This window comes from Balaenoptera acutorostrata, chromosome 1 (assembly GCF_949987535.1).
Source record: "Balaenoptera acutorostrata chromosome 1, mBalAcu1.1, whole genome shotgun sequence".
In the NCBI taxonomy this organism is placed as follows: Eukaryota; Metazoa; Chordata; class Mammalia; order Artiodactyla; family Balaenopteridae; genus Balaenoptera; species Balaenoptera acutorostrata.
This window is the reverse complement of record NC_080064.1, coordinates 140,830,186-140,853,258: the sequence shown is the minus strand read 5'-3', so window position 1 is coordinate 140,853,258 and position 23,073 is coordinate 140,830,186. Positions and strand designations below refer to the sequence as shown.

General features: G+C 53.9%; 1 protein-coding gene across 1 annotated transcript in view; it reads right to left on the bottom strand.

Annotated features, from left to right (window-relative positions):
* QSOX1 (quiescin sulfhydryl oxidase 1) overlaps positions 1–23,073 on the bottom strand; it is a 39,575-nt gene that overhangs the window by 5,739 nt on the left and 10,763 nt on the right. Inside the window, exons 3-10 of the mRNA XM_007188194.2 lie at positions 15,484–15,529; positions 14,824–14,926; positions 12,417–12,507; positions 9,599–9,744; positions 7,855–7,989; positions 5,443–5,572; positions 2,780–2,902; positions 1,840–1,987 (exon numbers count right to left, since the gene is read on the bottom strand). Of these exons, the coding sequence (XP_007188256.2) occupies positions 1,840–1,987; positions 2,780–2,902; positions 5,443–5,572; positions 7,855–7,989; positions 9,599–9,744; positions 12,417–12,507; positions 14,824–14,926; positions 15,484–15,529 (922 nt within the window). The remainder of the gene's footprint in view (positions 1–1,839; positions 1,988–2,779; positions 2,903–5,442; positions 5,573–7,854; positions 7,990–9,598; positions 9,745–12,416; positions 12,508–14,823; positions 14,927–15,483; positions 15,530–23,073) is intronic.

The window sequence follows — 23,073 nt, the reverse complement described above, 5'->3', positions numbered from 1 at the left end:
CCTATCAGCTCTACCTTTAAAATATTCCCAAACCTGCCCACTTCTTCTTCCACGTGCACACCTACAACTCTAGTCTAGGCCACCACCACCTCTCCTGGACAAGTTCCACAACTTCCTAATTGGCTGCTCTGCCTCCCCCTTGCCCTGCTGTAGCCCACCCTCCACCCAGTAATCGCTCTAAAGCACCGATCTGTGCATCACTCCCCTGCTTAAGGTCCCTAGTAGATTCTCATCATGCAGAGACTGAACTCTACCTCCCTCCCTCACCAGGACCTCCAAGTGCCCACCTCCTCTCCTGCTTCCCCCACTCCCAGGCTCTGCCACACTGGCCTCCTTTTGGTGCTGCACACACACCAGACTTGTTCCCTGCACTTACTAGTCCTTGACCTGTGTTATGGGCTGAACTGTGTCCTCTAAAATTCTTGTGTTGAAGTCCTAACCCTGAGTCCTTCAGAATGGGACTGTATTTGGACACAGCGTCTTTAAAGAGGTGATTAAGTGAGAATGACGTCACTGGGGTACATCCTAATCCAATATGACTGGTGTCCTTGTAAGAAGAGGAAATTGGACGCAGCCAGGAACACACCCACTGAGGACCATGGGAAGACCCAGGGAGAAGATGGCCATCTACAAAACCAAGGAGAGGCCTCAGCAGAACCAACCCTGCCAACGTCTTCATCATGGACTTCCAGCCCCCAGAACTGTAAGAAGATACGTTCCTGTTGTTTAAGCCACCCAGTGTGTAGCACCTTGTTATGGCAGCCTGAGCAGACAGCCCGGGAGGCTCTCATCCCAGATGTCCCACCGCTGCTTCCCTCTCACCAATCAGGTCTCAGCACAGGGGCCCCTCCTCCGAGAAGCCTCCCCCAGCCAGACACCCTGTCTAAACACAGCATCCCCTCCCCAGCCCCTCTCCCCCACTGCCTGGCTCTGTCTTCTTCACCGACTCACCATCACACCTGAAATGATCTGTGTGTTTACTGTCTGTCTCCTGCCACTGGACTACTGTCCCCTTGAGGCAGGGACGTCTCGCTGCATGCACTGCTGTACCCCACCCCTAGAGCAGGGCCCGGCTCTGTGGAGACGCTCTGTAAATCCGGGCTGACAGGCTGGCTGGCTGTCCGCACGCCCGGTAGCTCCCCCAGTTCCCTCTGTCTCCTCTGTCAGGGACTCCTGTCCATCATTCCCCCTCACTTACCTCCTCCCGCCCTTCCCGATGGCGTGGAGCGTTCCCTCTCTTCCACCCGCACATCCTGCTCTCCCCCTGAGCCCACCTGTCTCACAGTCCACTGGGAGCAGGGACTGCCTCTTCCTCCTTTGTGTCCTCCAGGCTGGGCCAGGGCCTGGCGTTAGCCTGGCCCCTCAGTGAGCTAGATGCCCACCCGTTCAGTCGCTGTGTGTGGCTGTGGGGCAGTGTGGGTCGTGGAGAGCAGCTGCACGGTTTGGGGATGAAACAGCGCAAAGGGGGAAAAGTACTTCCCCAGGTTCCCCTAGGAAATGATTTTTCAGTGGGAAGTGCAGTAAAATGGTTCAGAGTCTACGGTATCAGCTGCATAAATTGTGAGATAGACATAGTTCTTTTCTTTATGGGAGTATAAAAAATAGAACCAGAACTCTCTCGTGAAGACTAAAACTAAATCAGGCTTATGGCTACAAGAAAGCCAGGGAGCAGCCTCACGCCGGTTTGTGGGGCACCACCTCGGGGGCAGCGGGCAGGACGGAGTGGCTACTCCGGGCCCTCCGCGCTCCGGTTCCAAGCCGCAAACGCGGACTCCCCTACGTTCAGGCCCGCAGCAGGGAGCCAGCGGAGGCACAAGGGGCGCACAGGCCCAGACTCACCTGTTTCTCGTGAGTGCTCCACATGTTGCCGAGATGCCTCCACGGTCAGGAAGTGGAAGAGGACCCACAGGGAGCAGGGAAAGCCGCGGAAATGCGGCTGACTCCCTTGGCAGCCTACCCAGTTCACCTTGTCGGCAATCACAACGCCCTAAGGGACACATACGAGCATGAATGCGTATGTGGAGAAGAAAAAGGAGTTGGCGTGGGAAGTGGCGAGAGCAACTTGCAGAAGACCCCAGGTCAGCACGGAGCCCCAGAACAAGTGGTCCCTTTCTCAGTTTATCACCTTGAAGGTGGCATTTCCCTTCCACTGGCGACACCCATCAAAGGAGCAGGAGGTCTGAGAACCCGTGACACAGACCAGGTCACGTCGTTACTCTAGCCTTAGCCTCTCCTCTGTAGAACGAGGGGGGTCATCTCTAAGGTCCCGTCAAGCTTTGACACCCCACACGTCTGTGAGGCTCTGCACCTCTCCTGGCTGACGTGCCCACCTTTGCAAACAGTGGTGAGAGAGCAGGAGCCCAGAAAGCTGCCCCTGGACAGAACCGGTGCTGAGGAGCGCAGCATGCTGGGAAGCGGCAGAGGGCTGGAATTAAAAGCTCTCTCACCACCGGGGTCTCACAACTGGTTCTAAATCCGAGCCCAACCACCTACTGGCTGTATGGTCTTAGACAACTGACTTGACCTCTGTTTCTTCATCTGCTAAATGGGGATAATATCTGCCTTCCACTTATGCTGTGGGGATTAAGTGAGGTCTGTACAGAGAGAGCTCAATAAACAGCAGTTTACTCGCTCCTAATGGAAGGACCCGACCACGATCACTGCCTCCCTCCTGAGTGCAGGTCGGTGACAGAGGTCAGAAGTGACAGGGTGAAGCCCTTCCACTCCCATAGATATCAGAGCATGAGGTGGAGATCCTCCTTAGCCCTCCCACACTCACCTCCTTCCTGCTGTCCAGGGCAGCTTTAAAGAAACCGTAGGGAATTTTCTTTCTCTGCTGCTTCTTGAGCCAGTCATTCATGGAATGCAGGAAGTTCTGGACCGAGGGCTGGCCAGGGAAGTGCTATGGGAGCGATAAGGGGAGAGTGAGAAAGAATTCCCCCAGAGTTCCCCAGTCCTGGGGAAGGCCGGGGACCAGGCTGAAGTGGGCCGAGGCAGTTTTTTAGAATGCTCCAAGACCACCAGGAAAACCTGCCTAACACCCACATGTAGGCTCCTCGCTACCTTTGCTCTGGGGCACCTGCGAAGGCGAGGGGGAGGGGTGGGCAGAGGCGCTCAGTGGGACCAGGCCCTCAAGGCCGCCCCCTCTCCAGGCTGCAGGCTCCGGTTCTGACCCGAGCACACGCTCACTGGGAGGAAGGCTGAGCACCTTCCTGTGTCGCTGCCCAGGGCTGCTGGGACCCCTGGGCCACACGGGCCTCTGTTCAGCTCATCTTCTGATAGAGCAGCTGACTTGCTAACTGACCAGCTGGGCGAGGCTGGCAAATGGCCTTTCATTTGTATTCCAAGGGCTGCCAATGGGGACAAGGCAGTGCAGGGGCTTGAGCCGAGATCCAAATCTTGATGGGAACTCCCAACAGTCTCTGAGGAGCATGAAAAGCCACTCTGACAATAAGTCAACTCAAATCGGATTAGTATCAGCACTTTAAAACCACAAGGACTCCAGGGACCGAGGATGGATGCCTGTGTGTGCACAGGCACGAACACACCCAGGGTGGGGGAAGGAGGGAGAGAGAGGGCTGCAGTAGCAGAGCAGGTCAGATAAACCACGAAGAGGCAGGTCGAGAGGGCAACACAGAGAAACTCAAGAGGAAAAACAGCCAAGAAAAACATTGGTGAGAAGAAGGGTGCTGGAGACAGGAATGATCCCTAAACAGAAAAACCTGCCAAGGGACCCAGTCCTCTGAGAAAGTCACGGCGTAGTCTTATCTCCAGGCTGGACACTGTCCCCCAGCAGGAGAAGTGGCCGGAAAGAATCCTGTGCTTTGACACGCTCCCTCTTGGTCAGCTCACACGGGCCTCTGGGCTCTCGACACAAATTTACAGCTTCAAGTCAGCGTTTCTCACTGACCTTCACCCATCGTCCTGATTTGGAAGGATGACGCCCTCTAAGGCCACGGTGTCAGGAGGAAGGATGAATTAAAGGGCTCTGGACTGCAGGGAGTCACCCTGCGCCGGGAGCAGGGAAACCCTGGTGACCACACGCCACCCAGTGGCCAGTCCTGCCAGCCGCTTCCGTGAGGGAGCAGGGAGATCCCGGGCTGGGCCGCAGGGCAGTGCCTCTCGACTGGCCATACTCACAGTTGACAGGTCCCTAAGGCTGAGCGGGCAGAGTGAGCTCTGCTCACTCAGACTTTCAGTGCTCCAGGCACGTAGTGCATAAGGGTGTGGGTTAGATGAGATGTAGGCGCAAATCTCAGCTCAGCCACTCACTGGCTGGAGGACCTTGGGCAAGGTGCTTTACCCCTCTGGGCCTCCATTCCCCTCTCTGTGATGGGATAATGCTAGTACCCACCCCGTGGAGATTGTTCTGAGAGATGCAGATAAGCTAAAACACAAAGGAGTACCTTGCAGAGTCTGACACCTTGTCAGAGCTCAAGAAACGGTAGCTGCTACTATTACTGCTACTCAGGATAAAGCTACCCAGGCAAGGGTAGGGCCAGAATACTCCGCAGTCTCCAGGGGCTGCGCTGCACAGCAGATGCCCCTGAGCCCGTGCCCCCCAGCCCTCCACTTTCCTCTCTGAGGGCCCTGGCTTCTGGCAGGGACTCCTTCACTCCAAACTCAGTTCCAGCATTGCTGAGGGCAGAAGCTCGGCGGGCATCACTGAGAGGGTGCTGCTTAAGCCTCTGCCCCGCTCAGGCATTTCCTGGGTCTCATTCTTTTCCCTCACACTGGCTGCAACAGTCCCACTGGGAGCCAAACCCAAACCAGCTTTGAGTCCAGCTGAGAGATGCAAGCAGCACACAATAAACAATTCCCCTGGGATGAGTTCTTCAGAGTGGATTGGACTGGGGTGGGGGTAAGAGGACCCCCTCTCTGCTTCCTGGGGCCCCGCCTCATGTGTCAGGCAGGAAGACAGCACACAGAACTACTCGAGGACTCTTCCCCTCTGATTCTCTGGGCCAGCCACCCTGGGCCTCAGCAACTTGAGGACCAAGCGGCTCACAGAGCCTCTGAGGAAAAGGCTCTATTATCAAACTGGGCTGAAGAACAGGGGCCCAGTCCGCGTGGAACATCTGAGAGGGGCTGAAAGCTGTCTTGCCTTAGATGGGAACAGCACTGTGACAAGCACTTGCCACCTCACAGGGTCCTCGGTGTGACCACAGATGCCCGTCACTAAGCCACGGGGACCAGAAGGCCAGGACTGGTGAGGAGACCACCCCCAGAGGTAGGCCCAGCCGCCCGCAGACCTGCGCCAGAAGGAGGGGCTCAGACCTGGCTCCCGGGGGGCCGAGGGTGGCTGAGTCAGCCGCGGGTCCAGGTGTCCAGCCCGACCACGAGCTCCTGAGGGAGGGGCTGGCCCGGCGCCTGCTTCAGGGATGCGCACTGATCCCGTGTGGTGTGGGGCTGCCGGACAAGGGAGGGCAGGGCCCTGCTCACCTGGGCCAGCAACGACATGAACTTTTTCAGGGCCACCAGGCGCTGCCCCTCCAGGACAGAGAACTTGGCCACTTCTACCCGGAGGATGTAGTGCAGTGCAGATTCCAGGTCAGCCATGTAGATCTTGGAGCTGAGGACCCAGAGGGAGCCAGAGAGAGAAAAGGGTATTAACCATGGGGCAGGGGCTGGGGAGGAATACCCAGGGCCAAAGGGAGAGAAGAGGAGGCACTACTGATGGTCACAGAGTCCTGTGAGTTAGCACTTGGGGTTGGGGAGGGAAGGATTGGGAGTTTGGGGTTAAAAGATGCAAACTCTTATACATAGGATGGATAAACAACAAGGTCCTACTGCATAACAGAGGGAACTATATTCAATATCCTGTGACAGACCATAATGCAAAAGAATGTCTGTCTGTGTATAACTGAGTCACTCTGCTGTACAGCAGAGATTGGCACAGCACTGTAAATCGATGTACTTCAGTAAAAATAAAATAAAATAAAATAAATAAGTTAGCACTTGGCTCTGCCAGTAACTACCTGTGTGACCTTGGGCGAATTACTTAACTTCTCTGAGCCTCAATTCCTCATCTGTAAGATGGGGATAGTAATAACTTGCTCACAGGTAGGTTGCTGAGAGGATCAAACAAAAGCACAAGTGTAAAACTCTCAGCAGCTCCTGGCACAGAGTAGGGTTCCCCCTCTGCAGGTCCCGGGCCAGCCTCTCCCATCACTCACTAAAGGTGTTTTTACCAGGCCACTAGTAGAAGGTTGAGCTTCATTCTCTGTTCTGAACAGAGATCCCTAGGGACAGACAAGTAGACAAACAGGGGCGCACCCACACAACATGGCTCGAGAAGCTGGGTGCTCTTTGAAAGACCAAGGGTTTGGCTGCCCGCCAAGGCTGAGAATGGGGTTGGGGAGAAGGGGAAGTGGGGTTTACATTTATTTCGGCTGACGTCCTTGCAGCTGCCAGACCCTGGGCATCAGGGCTCCACCTCGCACCTCTCAGGCTGACCCCAGCCCTGGGGGAAGGGTTGCCGGCTCCAAGCTGGCTGCTCACCCCGTGCCCATCACGCTCTCGTGGGATCTGGGCTCAGGGTCCTGAGGGAAGGGCTGCTTCTCTACCCCTGCCTCCTGACCCCTAGATTCTTGCCTCCTTCTATGGTGGGCTAGCTCTGGGAGCTTGGGCAACTCAACCCGCCTCTCCGGCCTCAGTGATCTCACCTGTAAAGTGGACTCCTGCCCCACCTGCCTCCTGAGGTGGTGGGAAGCCAACAAGGTCAGCTGACGGGGTGAGCACTGTGGGCACCTGCGCTTTACCCTCGTGCCAAAGTCCCCTCCCTCTGCTCCACTTCCGTGTCCTGGGGCCTCAGTTTACCTCTCCGTTCCTGTGTTCTGCCTCAAGGAGTGCCCCCTGACTAAAGGAGACAATGGACGCAAGTGCCCAGCAGAGTCTGGCACATAAGACTAGAAGTGTCAGCCATAATAGCAATTTGAATGATCTGAATAATCATAATTTGAATGATTATAATGAACATTCCCACCTCTTACTTTCTCTTTCCTTCCCACCTGATTTACTAAAAACCTCTCCACTAGCACTTTCCACCCTTAGAGTCTCTCATGTTGGGATGCAAAATCCTTCCCGAAATCCAGTGACCCTGCCCCCAGTTCTCTCGTGCAGCCCCCTTGCGGAAGCCGCCCTCTGGACTCAGCTCTGAGCTTCCTGGTCAGCCATTTCCACGTGGTACCATGCTGGGGGCCAGAGCAAGAGGTCTACGGTCCCATCTCCCTGCCCAACAAGCAGAAATTCTACCACGAGGGCAGAGCCAAGGGGCCTCAGACAGAACAGTTATCTCGTGCTTACAACTGTGCACGATGACACTGGCTATCTTGAAAAGTAGTGAGCTCCCCGACACCAGAGGCATTCAAGTGAGGTCGAGTGCCTAAAAGGGATGCTGCAAAGGGACTGTAAACTCTGGGCAGGGCTTGCATCTGCCCTGCACAATCGGTATTTATGGTGCCTAGCACATAGCAGGAACTCAAAAATCTGTGCTGAAGCAATAAATGCTTGGGTGGGAAGTTGTTTTGGAGGCTGCAGATTATCCTTCCAAGCTGATTCTACTTGGTCTTGAATACAGTTAAGCTTAAGGAATGTGGGCATCAGAAAGTATGCGTTCCATCATGAAGAATACAGTCAGCAGACGCTGCAGCCTCTGCATATTTAAGACTCTCCTGTGCGTGGCCAGCGGCCGGGGGCCCCCATAGGCCAAGGCCAGCCCTCGGGGGGTCTGGGCTCAGGATGACCCGTGCCAAGCTTGTGACAAGGAACAGAGTGTGGAAGGGAGGGGGGTGTCTGTGATTAGAAGAGAGGGTGGGGAAGGGAAGGGATGAGGAGGACCAGGCGTGGCCTTACGGATCTGCAACTTTCCACATGGTAGGGGCTACGGTGCTAGAGGTGTTCCGCGCAGCTGTGGTGGGGACAGCCTCGCTGGTGTCCCTGGAGAACCTCCGCAGGTACTTGGTGTAGAAAAACCTGGATTCCATAAGCCTGTGAGGGAAGGGAACCGTGGGGGAGAGGCAGTGAGCACGGAGGAACAAAACCCCAACGGCAGGAGAGGAGGCGGGTGGCTCATCTGGCAGGAATGTTTATTCAGAAATACTTGAACCTGGTTCGGTCTTATCCTCAGTGAGGTAAAAATTGGGGCACCCCTGCCTCACGTTAACCTTTCTATTCACTGCTCACGCTGTGGAAAGCCTCTCTGACACCAGTCTTAAGTCAAAATCCCACCTGGAAAAGCAGCTGGGCCCGTGAATTCCTCAACCTGCCTCGGAGAGGTGGGGAGACAGGGCACCTTAGGGAGGAGGAGGGCCCTCTGGGGACAGTGCTCTTTCTGGCCACGGACCGGATGGTGGGTTTGACGACCCTCCCCAGAGGCCAAAGCTACAAAGTGGCACGTGGCCTCAGGGAAGCTCACAAGCGTGCTCCAAGGTACCAGAGGTGACATTACTCCCCAAGGAGGTCAAGGGAGTTTGATACATGATTTTTAAAATATAGCAGCAACGACCCCAAACCACGAAAATTCTGACAATCCTTTTGATTTCTCTCTCTCGTCTCATAAAGAGGAGTCCTCAAGGGCAGGCGGCGTCTCCTGGCCAAGGCCCCTGGAGGGAGGGATGTGAAGACCAGCGGTGTGATGGGACACCCCAGGGGACCCGGCACCGGGAAGCGCTGCTTTCCACGCCACTGTCCCGGCCCAACGTTTACCGACAAGCAGATGGCTCAGAAGCAGCGTCGTCACAAACAATTTTCCCCTCCACCAACTCCGAGAGAGGGAACAATGCCTCCGCTCCCCACCAGGACTGGCACTTCCTGCCCCTCCCTGTCCCCGCGGCCATCGTGCTGCCCCCCCCCCCCGACGGCGCTCTCTGCCGAGGCCTGGCCCAGTGCTGCCCGGTGACTGGGGCCGGGTGAGGGCGGGTGGCCGCGCTGCCCAGCCCTGGTGCAGGATGGCACTAATGGCCCTGAGGAGCGGCTCACTGGACACCTCAGGCCAGCCTTGGTCTCCCGGGCCCTCGCACTCCTGCCTGCAGGGCCGGGTGGACATCAGTCATCTGCCCAGGGAGGGCACCGAGGCAGCATCTGGCTCCATTCAGCCGCGGGAGCCTGACAGAGGGGCTCCGGCTGGCCTGATTGTTCTCTCCTGGCATTTCGGAACCGGCTATTGTCTGGCTCCTAATGAACTTTTCTGCAATTAGAAAACCAAAGGGAGGGAGGGTCGGGCGTATCTGAGTGCCTGCCAGGCCTGCAGACTGCCAACGAGTCTGTCTGTGAAGAGAGGAGGATGGGGAATAGGGCCAGGGCCGCGGTGGGGATGGGGCAGAAGCGCCAACGCTGGGTGCTGAGTGCGCCGGGGACCTGAGGCTGAACTACTGAGCTGGGGGCAGCGTTCTGGGCCTGGACTCCTGGCTGTAGCATGCCCACCACCCCACCCACCATAGGCAGAGATCTGCTTCTCCTGCAGAGGGTGCCCACGGACTCCTCAGAAGACTCACAGGAGAAAGAACCTGTCAGCCCCTGTGAAAGGCTGGCAGCCTCTCGAGGCAGGAGAAAGGAGGAGCACAGGGAGCGGGGAGAGAGGGGGCAGAGAGACACTCACATGGGGACCCGGAAGACAGAGCCATTCCGAAACAGCAGGTAGCACGATGGGAAGTCGGTGACACCAAACTCGTTCACCACGTCATGATCTGTGTTCAGGACCCTGCGCACCACTATGCCCCGGCGCTGGGACAGGTCCAGAGTCACCTGCAGAGACAGTGAGACACTTGCAGGGGTAGGCCAAGCCACTGGACAGAGGGAAGGCCTGGGCAGGCACCTGGGTGGCAGCTGTGCTCTAGCCAGACTTGAAACCTTTCCAAGAGTAGACTATCGTGACGAGTGAGACTCTCCTGCCGCCAACCACGTCTGCCCCACTGTAAGGAGTGCAAACGCTGCCTGCTCGGGAACGGTGCGGACCACACATCTTGAATCTTGGAGGACAGTTCCAATTTGATGTAATTTTCTTTCCAATGAGAACAATTTGTAAAAGGCATAAAAAGATGTGGTTTCCAAAATTCAAAAGCACACATGCACCCCAATGTTCACTGCAGCACTACTTACAATAGCCAGGTCATGGAAGCAACCTACATGCCCATTGACAGACAAATGGATAAAGAAGATGTGGTACATATACACAATGGAATACTACTCAGCCAGAAAAAGGAACGAAATTGGGTTAGTTGTAGAGACGTGGATGGACCTAGAGACTGTCATACAGAGTGAAGTAAGTCAGAAAGAGAAAAACAAATGTTGTATATTAATGTATATATGTGGAATCTAGAAAAATGGTGCAGATGAACCTGTTTGCAAGGCAGAAATAGAGACACAGATGTAGAGAATAAACATATGGACACCAAGCGGGGGAAAGGGGAGGGTGGGATGAACTGGGAGATTGGGACTGACATATATACCCTAATATGTATAAAATAGATAACTAATGAGAACCTACTGTATAGCACAGGGAACTCTACTCAGTGCTCTGTGGTGACCTAATGGGAAAGAAATCCAAAAAAGAGGGGATATATGTATACATACAGCTGATTCACTTCGCTGTACAGCAGAAACTAACACAACATTGTAAAGCAACTATACCCCAATAAAAAAAATAAATTAAAAAAATGTATGTATCTGATATTTGGAAGAAAAAAAAGTGGTTTCAGTTTTGTTCTGATATTTGTAAGACTTTCTGTCTATATTCCAAATTGGAAAAACATACTTAGATGTGACGATTTTATTTTTAGAAAGAATTAAGAAGGAGAAATATACTGTTAGGTAATATTTATTGAATAGGTATTATGTTCTGTATATAGATTGCTTCATTTAATCTTCAAAATAATACTCACTATGAAACAGGAACAATTACTAGGAGACCAAGCCAGGTGGTGCAGTATACCATGGCTGCTTGGGTTTAAATCCTGCCCCCTCAGACTAAACCTCTCCCTGACTCAACTTCCTTACTTGCAAAATTGTAATAACAATACCCACCTCCAAGGGCTGTTAAGAAGACTGAATGGGTTAATTTTATAAAAGTGCTTCTAACAATGACTAGTAGTTATGTACGTAAGTATTTCTTTAAAAAATAAAACTCCTATCGTACAGTTAGACGCAAAAACCGAAGCTCAGCAGTGAAATCATGTGATCAGGTCACATATGTAGCAAGCGCCTGAGCTGGGCTGTAAATCCCAGGGTGATCTGCCTCCAGAGCTGGGGCTCTTGGCCACTGTGCCCTCCTGCCTCTCAAACTAACCATCCCTGGGCACCTCTGCATGGACACAGGACCACTGCCCTTGGTTACTAGGGGAATGGGGGAGCGTAGGAGGAAGAGCTGATTCCAATGAACATTTATCAGTCACCTGTACAGGCATGACCCCAGGCCTGGAATGGGACCAGAAGGGTCAGGCACTCCTTCAGCAAAGCTCCCTGCCCATCCCACCTCCATGCTTTCCCTCTCGGGGCTGAGAGGTCTGGAGACAGCTCGGAGAGCTCAACTGTGCTTCGTGAGTTTCAGGAGGAAAACCATTCAGAGTCAACAGTGGTGTTTAATTTCATCCCCTCTCTCTCTGTCTCCTTGCACTGCCTTGGAACTTCTCCCAGGCACCGGCCCGTCCCACCTCTGCATCTGGGAAAAGCCCAGTGGCCTGCAAAGTCCATGAGGCAGCGGTGGAACGCCAGACTCTCTGCATCAGGCCGGGGATGGACCTTTATAAAGCACATACTCTGTGCCAGTTACTCATCCAGGTTCTTCCTCTAAACCGCCTCACTTGATGTTCCCAACCATACTCTGAAAAAAGGTAACTGTCACCACTTCAAAGGCAGGGAAACGAAGCTCAAGAAAGTTGAGTAACATGATCACAGACACAGCACATAAGTGATGGAGTGGAGATTCCAACTCGCCTGATTCTGTTATCTGCTTCACCTGGGAAGGGACCCCATTTCCTCAAGAGGGACTAGAGGCTCTCTGATGTTCCCTCCCCCCCCAGATTTTTAACTCCAATTCTTTGGGGGCGGGGTAGTGTGGAAATAACACAAGCTTTGGAGGCAGACAGACCTGGTTTGAAGTCCTGCTCTACCAATTCACTGGCTGTGTGATCTTCGACCTGTTATTTGACCACCTTCGTTAATTAGAAAGATGAGCAACTACGTGTGTCAGCAATCTAGTGCAATGCTCAATAAATAGCAGGTGTTATCATTCTCAGTTTCCACGAGGAAGATCCAAGCGGACGTAAAGGCTTTAAACAGAAAGGTCCAGCTCCTACACTTCCCGTTTCCCCCAGCAGGGGTCAGGCCAGTGCTGGGCTAAGAAGTGCACAGGAACAGCCCTGCTCTTGGCTCTCTCCCAGGGGCTATGCAGGAGCTGTGGGACCCTGCAGACAGCTCACCTCTCTACCCAGGTAGGAGCCTTCCCTTTCAAAGATCAGCGCCAGGTACTCTTCATCGTTTCTTGCAAAGAATCCAGTAATCTCCTCCAGCCTGCAATAGACAACGCTGGCAGTCACTCTCTCTGTGGTGGGAAGAAAGCAAAACTGCCAGCGACAGCAGCCGTGGCTGACCCAGTACCGTGAGTGTGGCCAGACACACCTCCTTCTCTGTTTGCACACAAGACTTCGAGGAAGTCTCTCCATGCCAGCCCTCCAGTGGGAGTAAACCAAACCTTGAGTCTCAAAAGACTCTCTCTGCCTATTACCGAAACCTGGTTCTTCACTTCACCCACCTATTTGGGTTGTTTTTTCAGAGTCAGGAGTGTGTACGAGCATTCTGAGGAGGAGACCGGGGGAGGCACGCTTTGAGTCCAGGTGTTTCTATGCTCTGGGTAAGGCCCAGGCTTAGAGGGCAGTTTTTATTGGTCCCCTGAGAAGCTGGTGTTTACTACCCATCAGACACAAGCCTTGATCTGTGCTAAGTCACTACCAACTGGGAGATGTGCTTCGTCTACTCCTGGGGCAGGCATACAAAAGGAACTAAAGAATCAGAAAGTCCTGGGTACAGGAGATCTTAGAAGCTATCTAATCTTATTTTAAGATTTTAACCTCCTTATTTTAAGACGAGGAAACTAGGGCCCCAGGACAAAGGTGGAAATTAATAAGAAGGCAAATCTTATTATTCCCCCCAAATCAAAGAATTAAGATACAAGCTGTTTTAAAAACGCAGAGTTTCAGTAGAAAACAATTGCATGATACAAAAATGATTTGTTCCCTTATTTCAATTAAAAGCAGAACATCATCGGCCATGTAACAGGAGACAACAGCATCTACTTTTGTCCCCAACCTGATGACCTATTTCCCTCCTCCGGATCCAATGACGTGGCAGTGGTTATCCCCAAACAGAAGGGGCAACATGGGGCCAATGGAGCCCAGCCCAGCAACAGTACAAACGCCATGCCAGCGAGGTGGGGGCCAGAGTGTACCCCAGTGGGCGGATGGTCACTGACAGTCCCTGGGGTGGTAGCAGGTGGCCTCTCAGGCAACTTCCCCAGACCTCCCCAAGGCTGGCAGAAGAGCGAGCCCACAGGCGGCTGACCATGTAACTCGCCCCCATCCCGTCCATTCCCACTCACACTTCTGCAAGAGGCAGCCCACCTTCAACCACAGGTCCCCACCTCCTCCCTAAAGCTCTCTAGAAGGATCACTTTGAGAGAGGCTGGCAGGTTTACCTGGCTGGTTGCTTTTGAGATCTTCTGGGCTGAAAAGGCACCATGAGGGAGGGTGGGTGTAAGAAAGAGAGAGAGGCAGAGACACGATCATTGAGAAATGGAAGAAGGAGCGAGGTGTTTCCTGGAGAGATGGGGTCTGGCTGTGGAACCCCAAACCAAGACCATATACTCAGTCCAGGGGCTCCATGAGGCCCTCTGGGAGGATGGAGAATTGGGAAAGATGATAAAAGAATCATTGTGAGTTGGATTCAACACCAACTGACACTTGGAAACACAGTCCCTCAGCAGGGCCTCAGCTTTCCAGACACCAGCAGACTGAGGGTGGGCGCTGAAGCCCCAGTGTTTGCCTCCTGAGGCCTTCTCAGCATCTGGAACCTTCACTGTGTTCTGTGGCTGGGCTCCCTCTAGCAGCCCCAGCTGGTACTTGGATTTGCTCCTTCTCGGCCCCTTAAGGTGGGCTTTCTCCTATCCAGAGTTCTCGTCCAGAAGGGCAGGACACCTCATGTTTTCAATCTACCTGTTTCCCTCTGCGGGAGAGCTAGAGTGAGACGCCGTGCACCCCGTTATCCTGATTTCCTAGAATAGAGGCGATCCTGGAAGGCTGCCTGGCAGGTAGATATGGGACACCAGCCACCTGACGCTCTGCAGCCCAGGGAGCAGAGTCACCTCCCCATCCCCCAGTCACAGCCATGGCTCAGGAAATGAGCACCTTCATTTTACAGGGCTTTGTGCTTCTCAGTCCCCCATCCCCTTTCCTCTAAACGGCATCTGGTCTCCCTTTTTCCTCCCCACGCCCACCCTCTCAGGGACCCTCCCTGGGTTAGATCATGTGAAATCCAGCTGCATCCCTCCGACATTCCAGGTTCTGAGAAGTAGCAGCAGGGATGACCTGGAGAACCCCACCCGTCTTTTCCTTCCCACCGGGTGGGATGGGCCCTTGCATCCCTGTCAGCCCCAGGAAGTCAGGGCTCCTCGGGTAGGACCTCCAGCAATGGGAAGCCCTTCACCAGCTGCTCCAGACAGCTCTGGGCTCCGGTCCACTGGAGTGTCCACCGCTCAGGCAACAGGAAGAAGCAGCCCGGTCCCCGGCCTGCCATCCTGCCACACTGCCCTGGGCCTGCCCCAGCCCCAAATACCTGGCAGGCTTCAGTGGGGGACAGGCGGAGGGCCACGTGTCACTATGGGACTCCAGGGCGTCAATGAGCCTCTCCCGCAGCGCCTGCACATCAGCACCAGCCACTGTAAATGAAGATGGACACAGGCAAGGGGCGTGAAGAGAGGAGAATGAATCCCAGTGCCCTTGTCAGCTTGCCTCATGGACGCAAAGGGCCCAGGGCACGAGCTGAGCAAAACAGAGCGCATCTCATCCCTCTCTGTATGGGGGGGGGGGGGTGCACCCCACCCCTGTGGTCCTAAGCATGGCAGGGGGACCCATCCCTCAGGGCAGGAGAGAGTCCCTCAGACCTGGGCCCCGAGGGCCCTCCCCACGCTATCTGGCTGCCCCTCTGGACGTCAACCCTACTTTGACACGAAGGGCTATTCTGGGAACATGGGACCCGCCCCGCTTCCCAGATGGGCCCAAATGGAAGGGCTTCTTCAGCCTTGCTTTCCCAAAGGCATCTTCCAGGCTGGCTGGGAACGACACTTCCAGGAAAACACAAATTTGGCTTTCACTGGGGACCTCCTCACCCTGCAGACCTTGCTGGGCTCTCTTCACCCCAGTAGAAGCCCAGGCGAAAAAGGGGGGAGAAAGACGCTGACAGCGCCAATGAGACCCCGCGAGCCGGGACACCCACCTGACAGTGTAGCTCCTGAGCCGATCTTGGAATAGGCCTTAAAGAACTGGAAGCAAACACACAGAAAAGAGTCAGCGGAGCTAAAAGCACAGCACCCGCGCCAGGTGGGTCTGTGTTTGAGACCCAGCCGCTTACTAAACGGGGTGACTTTGGGGAAACGACTTGACTTTTGTGAGCCTCAGTTTCTTCATCTGTAAAATGAGAGCAGGAGGTCTCTACTCTTGGAGCGGGACCCTGGTTCCTCTCCCTGGTGTCCTGCACCTGATCCCTGCCCTCACAGCTCTGGAGCACCCCGGGAAGCTGCAGCTCGGACACTTGGCTGAGGGGGTTCTGTTTCTACGAAGCACCGGGACCCAGCACATAGGGACTAGAAAGTAGTTGCTCTATAAATAAGTGATGCAGACCCATCTGAAAAAATAAATAAGTGATGCAGACCCATCTGAAAAAATAAAATAAAAAAGTAGTTGCTCTATAAATAAGTGATGCAGACCCATCACTTCATACCCCCGACACACCCTGGAAAACGTTAGCTGCTCTCTGAGGCGATCTGTCCTGGTTCCTTATCTTGGAAAAAGGCAGCGAGGCTTGTGTCTCTGGCCACCGAGGACTCCCAGCCTGACTCAGCAGACACTCCAGAAGGGAGGGGTCACCAGTTTGGTTCTACTGAGGGGTGGGCTTGAGCCCCTGAAGAAACAAGCCTTATTACAAACAGGCCAGTTTAACTCTCTCCCCATGTACATGACACCCAGGCCCAGTCTGTTGCCTCCTTGGGAGAGAGGACAGAGAGAACAGAGGACAACTCCTTAGAACTTGAGCTCCTGTCTAAGCGGTGGGAGAACTGCCAGAACTCTGGCTTGTGCTCTCCTGGGCTCAGAAGGTAACAGAGTTCAGCTGTCCTGACAGATGGCCACTTAACTGCCTGGGGAAGAGCCTGCAGTCTGGGAAGAGGCCTCTTCTTGAGGTCCCTAACCTCGGGGCTACTTGTAGCCACCTTGGGCCTCTGCCGAGTAGCACAGCTGCTCGGCCTTATCCCAAGCTGGTGGCTGAGTGCAGGCCCTCAGGTCTACCAGACCTGGGCTCAAGGCCTGGCTCTGCTATGCTCTTGCTGTGTGACCTTGGACACTCTATTAACCTCTCTGAACCTTCTCATCTTTAAGATGAGGACGACACCATCTACCTTGGAGAATTGCTGCGAGGATTCAATGACAATACATCCAAAGTGCTTAGCACCGTACCTGGTGCACACAGTAAGAAATCAATAAATGTTAACATTGTAACTATATCGTCATCAGCCCCTTCCCTTGTTCCTTTGAAACACTAGGAAACATTGATCAGCTAGATCTGTCAGTTCTAGCCACTTGTAGGCAGAAAACTGAAATCTGGAGGCCACCTGCCCCCCTCTCCCACATGAACAACAAAGATTCAGAGAAGCCGTCCATCTCTCCCCACCTGCAACCTTCTCCCATTCCTGCTGACTTCACCTGGACCTTGTTTTGTTCTCTCTCTACTTAGAGCATTAATATAAACTTTTATTCTGGGTGAAAACCAGCCACTGACACATGCCACATATATTCATAATAGTATTCTTCGCAGTCACTGAATACATTTTAAATTAATAAAATTATATGCTATCCTTATGCTTGTAAAAACGAGCACAGTTTTCTAGGACTGTGACATGAAATCAAGTAGATAAAGCATGTTAAGGCATTTATGGGCTGACACTGTTTCTCAGGAACAAAATAAAAGACACACCTATTTGGGGTTTGGTTTGCTCACAAATAATAACCCAGCTGCAGTTATTCACAGTGACGGCACCCTTGTACAGACAGAATAGACTTCAACTTGCTTCCACAGGCATAAAAACATGACTGACATCTTGACGCCTTAAGCCATGTGGCTCTCCATGGCTACAGTTGTTATTGTCAGCTACTGTAAAGTAGTGTGGTGGACTCTTCTTCAACTATCAGGTCTCCAAGACCTGAGCAGGTGCCTTATGAAAAGGGGCTGGGGGCTTCCCTGGTGGCGCAGCGGTTGAGAATCTGCCTGCCAATGCAGGGGACACGGGTTCGAGCCCTGGTCTGGGAAGATCCCACATGCCACGGAGCAGCTGGGCCCGTGAGCCACAACTACTGAGCCTGCACATCTGGAGCCTGTGCTCCGCAACAAGAGAGGCCGCGACAGTGAGAGGCCCGCGCACCGCGTTGAAGAGTGGCCCCCACTTGCCGCAACTAGAGAAAGCCCTCGCACAGAAACGAAGACCCAACACAGCCAAAAATAAATAAATTAAATAAATAAATAAAATTTTTTTTAAAAAAGGGGCTGGCATTACTTCCATCAAAGGGCAGCCTCCCCAGACCCCAGCTGAGCCTTCTGAAGGCCCCAGCCATGGGCAGTGGGGAGTCAGACAGGAGCCTGCAATAGGGGAGTGCAGGAATTCCAAGAGCTCCCCTCCTCCATGAGGTGCAGGGCTACAGGGAAGGCCCCCTCCTCTCTCCAGTTACTTCAGTCACGCAGCCTTCCCTTCTGTCCCCAGAAGCTTCCCAGCCACCTTCCAGAACAATGTCACCACCTGAGGGCTGGTTCCCATACCTCACACTCTAGAGGAACTTTTTCCTATCAATTAATCTCTCTTTCATCTTTCCCCTTGTCTACCAGCTCCTTCCCTATGCCTGCAAACAGGTTCAGATCCTCCTAATCTAAAGTTAAAAAAAAAAAAAAAAAAGGACACGAAGGGACGGAGGATGGGAATAGAGGCTTCTGCAGTTGCTGCATGTCCCATTTCCCAGTGCCACCAAACTTCTCAAGACAGTGTCTGCCCTCAGTCCTCTTCCTTCCCGCGAAGCTGGCTGTGGCTCATGCCCCCACCACTCAGCTGGGACCACTCCAGGAAAGCTCAGCTGACCTTCTCTTTGGCTGGTCCAGTGACCTTCCAGCCCTTCCTGCTCTCTCTGCAGTATCTGATGCTATCACTGCCCGTTTCGCCCCCCTCGGCCAGGGTTTTTTTTGTGCCACATCTTCCTGACGCTCTCCTTCTTTGCCTTCATGTCACCACCCTCCCTTGGTGTTTCTGACACTGCCCAGGCCTTCAAGGCCACCTTCACAGCCTTCCCCTCGCCCTTGTCCCAGCCTTGCTCTGGACTCCTCTCCTGAGCCATCTCCTGGCCCCAGTTTCTCCTCCAGCCACGCGTCGGATCGTGGCACTCTTCTGTTTAAAAAGCCCTGGGAGGCTCTGTCACAAACGAGGGGCTCAAGCTATGCTTTTGAATGAATGAGTGAATAAACGGGTGAATGGACAAACCAACCCGTTGTTTGTCTCCCTTGCTGATGTCATCTACCTTGTCCAAATGGTTTGTGACCTGAACCCTGTCTCAGGTCCTCACCTGTCTTAACTTCTGTTTCTTCCAGGTGTCAGGGCACCCCTCCCCCAATACACACACACTCTCCAAGACTGAGTCACCCCTCCCACAACCTGTTTCTCCACCCATGTTCCTTATCTCGCCCAGTGATCGTCCTCCTCCCCATCACCCAGACCAGCATCTCCCTCTCCCACAACGCCTGTGGTCTGTGAGCTTGACCTTTGTGATACCTCTTCTACAGTCCTTGAGACCAGTTGCCTTTTCTAGACCAGGGCCTACCACCTACTTCCTGGACCACTACAACTGTCTCTACCTGTCCCCACCTCATGCCCTCAGAAATGGTCATATGCTCCATTTTTTCAAATGATGGAGTCATCACCCTCACTGCCACTTTGTTTGGGTTTCTAAGGGACAATTCTGGTCTGATCATGTCCCTCTTCCTCAAAGCCCTTCCATGACTCCCTACTGCCAAGGAATAATGTCCAAACTCAGAGCGTTCGAGTCCTTCCAGGATCTGCCTCCACCCGCACTTACCTCCCACTGCCCCGCCCCCATTCCCTACATTTCAGCTACGATGGACTTGAACCCGAACTTCCCACCCACCCACCTCCCACCTGGGAGGGCAGGACTATAGCTTATTCACCTCTGCAAGCCCCACAGTACCTGGCGCAGTGTCTAGGACATGGAAACACTCAAAGGACATCTGTTCAGTTGAACAGAGAATCTCTACCCTTTGATCAGCTTGGAAGCTCGAGCAAAAATCACATTAAAATCGAGTCAGGGGCTTCCCTGGTGGCGCAGTGGTTGAGAATCTGCCTGCTAATGCAGGGGACACGGGTTCGAGCCCTGGTCTGGGAAGATCCCACATGCCACGGAGCAGCTGGGCCCGTGAGCCACAATTGCTGAGCCTGCGCGTCTGGAGCCTGTGCCCCGCAACGGGAGGGGCCGCGATGGAGAAAGGCCCGCGCACCGCGATGAAGAGCGGTCCCCGCACCGCGATGAAGAGTGGCCCCCGCTTGCCGCAACTGGAGAAAGCCCTCGCACGAACCGAAGACCCAATACAGACAAAAATAAATAAATAAATAAATTAAAAAAAAAAAAAATCGAGTCAGGGCACATTTTTGTCCTCTTATTAATCTGCATGCTTATGAAGTCAGCTGTTGGAGGCGTGTGCCCTACCCAAGGGAAAGGGCCACCACTCCTTGGAAACAGGCAATTAAGACTCCAGCAGGGAGTCTCCTTTCCTCCAGAAGCAGTCAGCACCCAGTCCCTTTCCTCTCAACACTTGACACAGGAGCTTCTGCCCTCCCCAACCGTGGAGCCCCTGGAATCCTCCCTGTCTCCCCAAAGGCAGGTGACCAGATGGCATTGGGCAGGTCTTTACCAACCTATCCAGGAGCAACTGCCTTCCTGGGGGCCAAATAAGGCTAAACAGAAAGCACGCTTTGCAGTGGCGACCATCAACGGCACTGAATCCAAGCTTTCAAAACAAGTTTTAAGGAGAGTGACCTCCAAATACCTTACAGTGAGCCCGCGAGGACGCACAAGCTTAACCGTTCCTACCTTGTGGACCGTCAGTGGAGGAGAGACCTGGCAGAGGGCAGGTGACTGCTGAGAGGGGGGCCTATCTCCTTTTTCCAGAGAGAGGCAGGAGATGTCTTTCTGAGTCCTGTCCCCCTCCCTGACATCTCACAAGAGCCACATAAAGTAACAGCCCAGACGGTACTCCCCACTCCCAGCCTTGAATTCAGGACTTGCCATCCCTGGGCTCCCTCCTTCCGGGGTCCTGCCTCAGCCCCGCACAAGAGCCTCTGCTCCAGCCAGACCAGCCTTCTCAACTCCCCACAGGGTTCCACCCACATCCTCTGCTCTCATATCCTGCCCGCATTCCTCCTCTCTCCCAGCCAAACTCCACCCACTCAGAAGTCTCCGTCCTCCGGGAACTCCTCCTCCCCCATGAAGTCCTCTCTGATGTGGGAAGGAAAGAACTCAGTGACCCCAGGCAAACTCCCCCGGCGTTCACCATGTACACGTCACTCCCTGCCTGTCAACTAGCTGGGAGCTCTGAGTGCCCTTGTGCGCAGCGCCTTCCTCTCTGGCCGGCCTCGCTTATGTTTCTGGCCATGGCTTACAGGTCTGGCTTCTCCACGATGATGAGCACAGTGCTGTGCCCCGAGCAAACATTCACTCAACAGCTGTTGATGGATGGACTGCCTCAAATGGGGTAACACAGAGGGGCTACCACGAGCCCACAGGGCAACAGGAAGGAAGACAACTAACATTTATGGAACTTCGGCTAATACCACAGTGTCTCGGCACTCTCACACGTAAGACCTCATTTCATACTTGGCAACAATCCTATTAGGTAGATATTATCATCCCATTTTTCAGACAAAGAAACTGAGGCCAGCGGCTAGGGCATTAAGTGACTTCCCGAGTCACAGTAAGCAGGGGAGCCAGGATTTGAACTCGTGTCAATTATCTCCTCAGAATCTTGCAAAGGGAAGACCTCTGTCCTCTCCCACCCAATGCTGCTGCTTCCTGTAATCTTGATCCCAGCCAGGCCTTTGGTTACAAAAGGGTCCTATTCCATTACCCACTGAGGGGCACTCCTGCAGCCCACTGGCAAAGCCTCTACCCCTGAGGTTCCAGCCTCTAGGTCCCCAAGCTCCAGCCAAAACCAGCTTTAAGCTACCTCTCCCTCCCTCCCCTCTGTTCTCTTCCAGATGGGCACCGGCTCCAGTTTGATAGGGCCCTGACACAGCTGGCCTGCCTTGCAGGGCCAGTTGTTTGCTAAACAGGCTGGGCTGGTAGAAGCTCACTGTTTGCTCACGGTGACAAGGCGCAGGAGGCAGAGGAAAGGGACAGTGACACATGTTACTGGGCGTGGCCATACTCTTGTACGGGCCTGTCCCTGTCACACCAGTGACACTCTCTCCTCCCCCTGTTCAACACATGTCCTCATCTTAGAGCTCTCAGCCTTGATGGGTGGGAGCGAGGACAGGCTCCAGTCCCCAGGGGATGGCAGACAGAGGTACAGGGCCGTCTCTCTGGCCTGCTGGCAGCCAGGCCCACCTCTAGGGTGTACTGCTTCCCAGGGAGTCCAGCCACGCTGCCCACACGCACACCGGGCTCTCAACGGGCCAGAATCTCTGGAGATCTGGAACCTGAGTCGTGTTTTCCGAACACTAGAAGTAATCTAGTGGTAAGTTGTAAAATCAAGTTAGTGAATCACAGCCAGTACTTTTTAAAAAATACATAGAACAGAAGATAGCGTGTACTGCACTTACTAAGAATAGCGTTTTATGAAACAATTGTTTTAGGGATAACAGATACAAACCAACTTCTGGATCTCACTGTAAATGTTGTAGGTCACAGTAACAGTGTTTGAAAGCCACTGCTTAGGGCCTTAGAACAGAGACCCATCAGGAGCTAGAACCACTTGCACCCTGGACCAGAGCCCTAAGGACAGGGCACCGAGCCCCTCTCCCTGCTGAAACTGAACTGCAGGCTCCTCAGGAGAGGCTGGGAGGGCTTGGCTGAGGGAGGTCACAACACTGGTCTCCGGAGCTCTTAAGAAATGCACAGGTCACTACCAGCCCAGCCCAGCCCAGCCAGATGCCGCTGGTGTGAAGGCAGTTAAGGAGCCCAGCTCAGGGCCCTGCCAGCACCCCTCCCACAGCAGGATGGGCGGTTGAGGAGATGATTAGTCACTTGGGGCACTCAGGCTGTGTGTGCTGCATGACTCGGATAGGTGCTGAGAAGCTTCTGGATCTCCCGACAAACCTGGGCCATCTCCTTCCAACTCCCCGAGCCCCAGTCTCTTCCAGACAGAAACAGAATGCCCCAGGCACCAGCCCCCACCGAACCCCCACAGGATGTCCCGACCTGGCCACAGGACCAATGCCAACCCCCTTCCCCTGTGCAGGGACTCCTGCTGCCACACTGATCTTCCCCCAGCTTCCCACGCGGGGCTGCTTGCCCTGCCTCAGCAGAAGGAACAGAGGGTTCTGTCCTCCCCTTGGAGAGTAATTTTTAATATTTTAAGTAACACATCTTGGGGCCAAGGATAGGACCATGGCCCTGTCATGGAAGCCTTTTACTTAAAAGAGACAGTTGACAAACAATGTCTCCGCTGCCACCTCTAAATGATACAGCAGTAGCTGTTGGCTCAGGACACTTCCCCAGGCCAGCTGAATGGGGGCTTGGGCCCTGACCCTAAGTGGTAACAGGC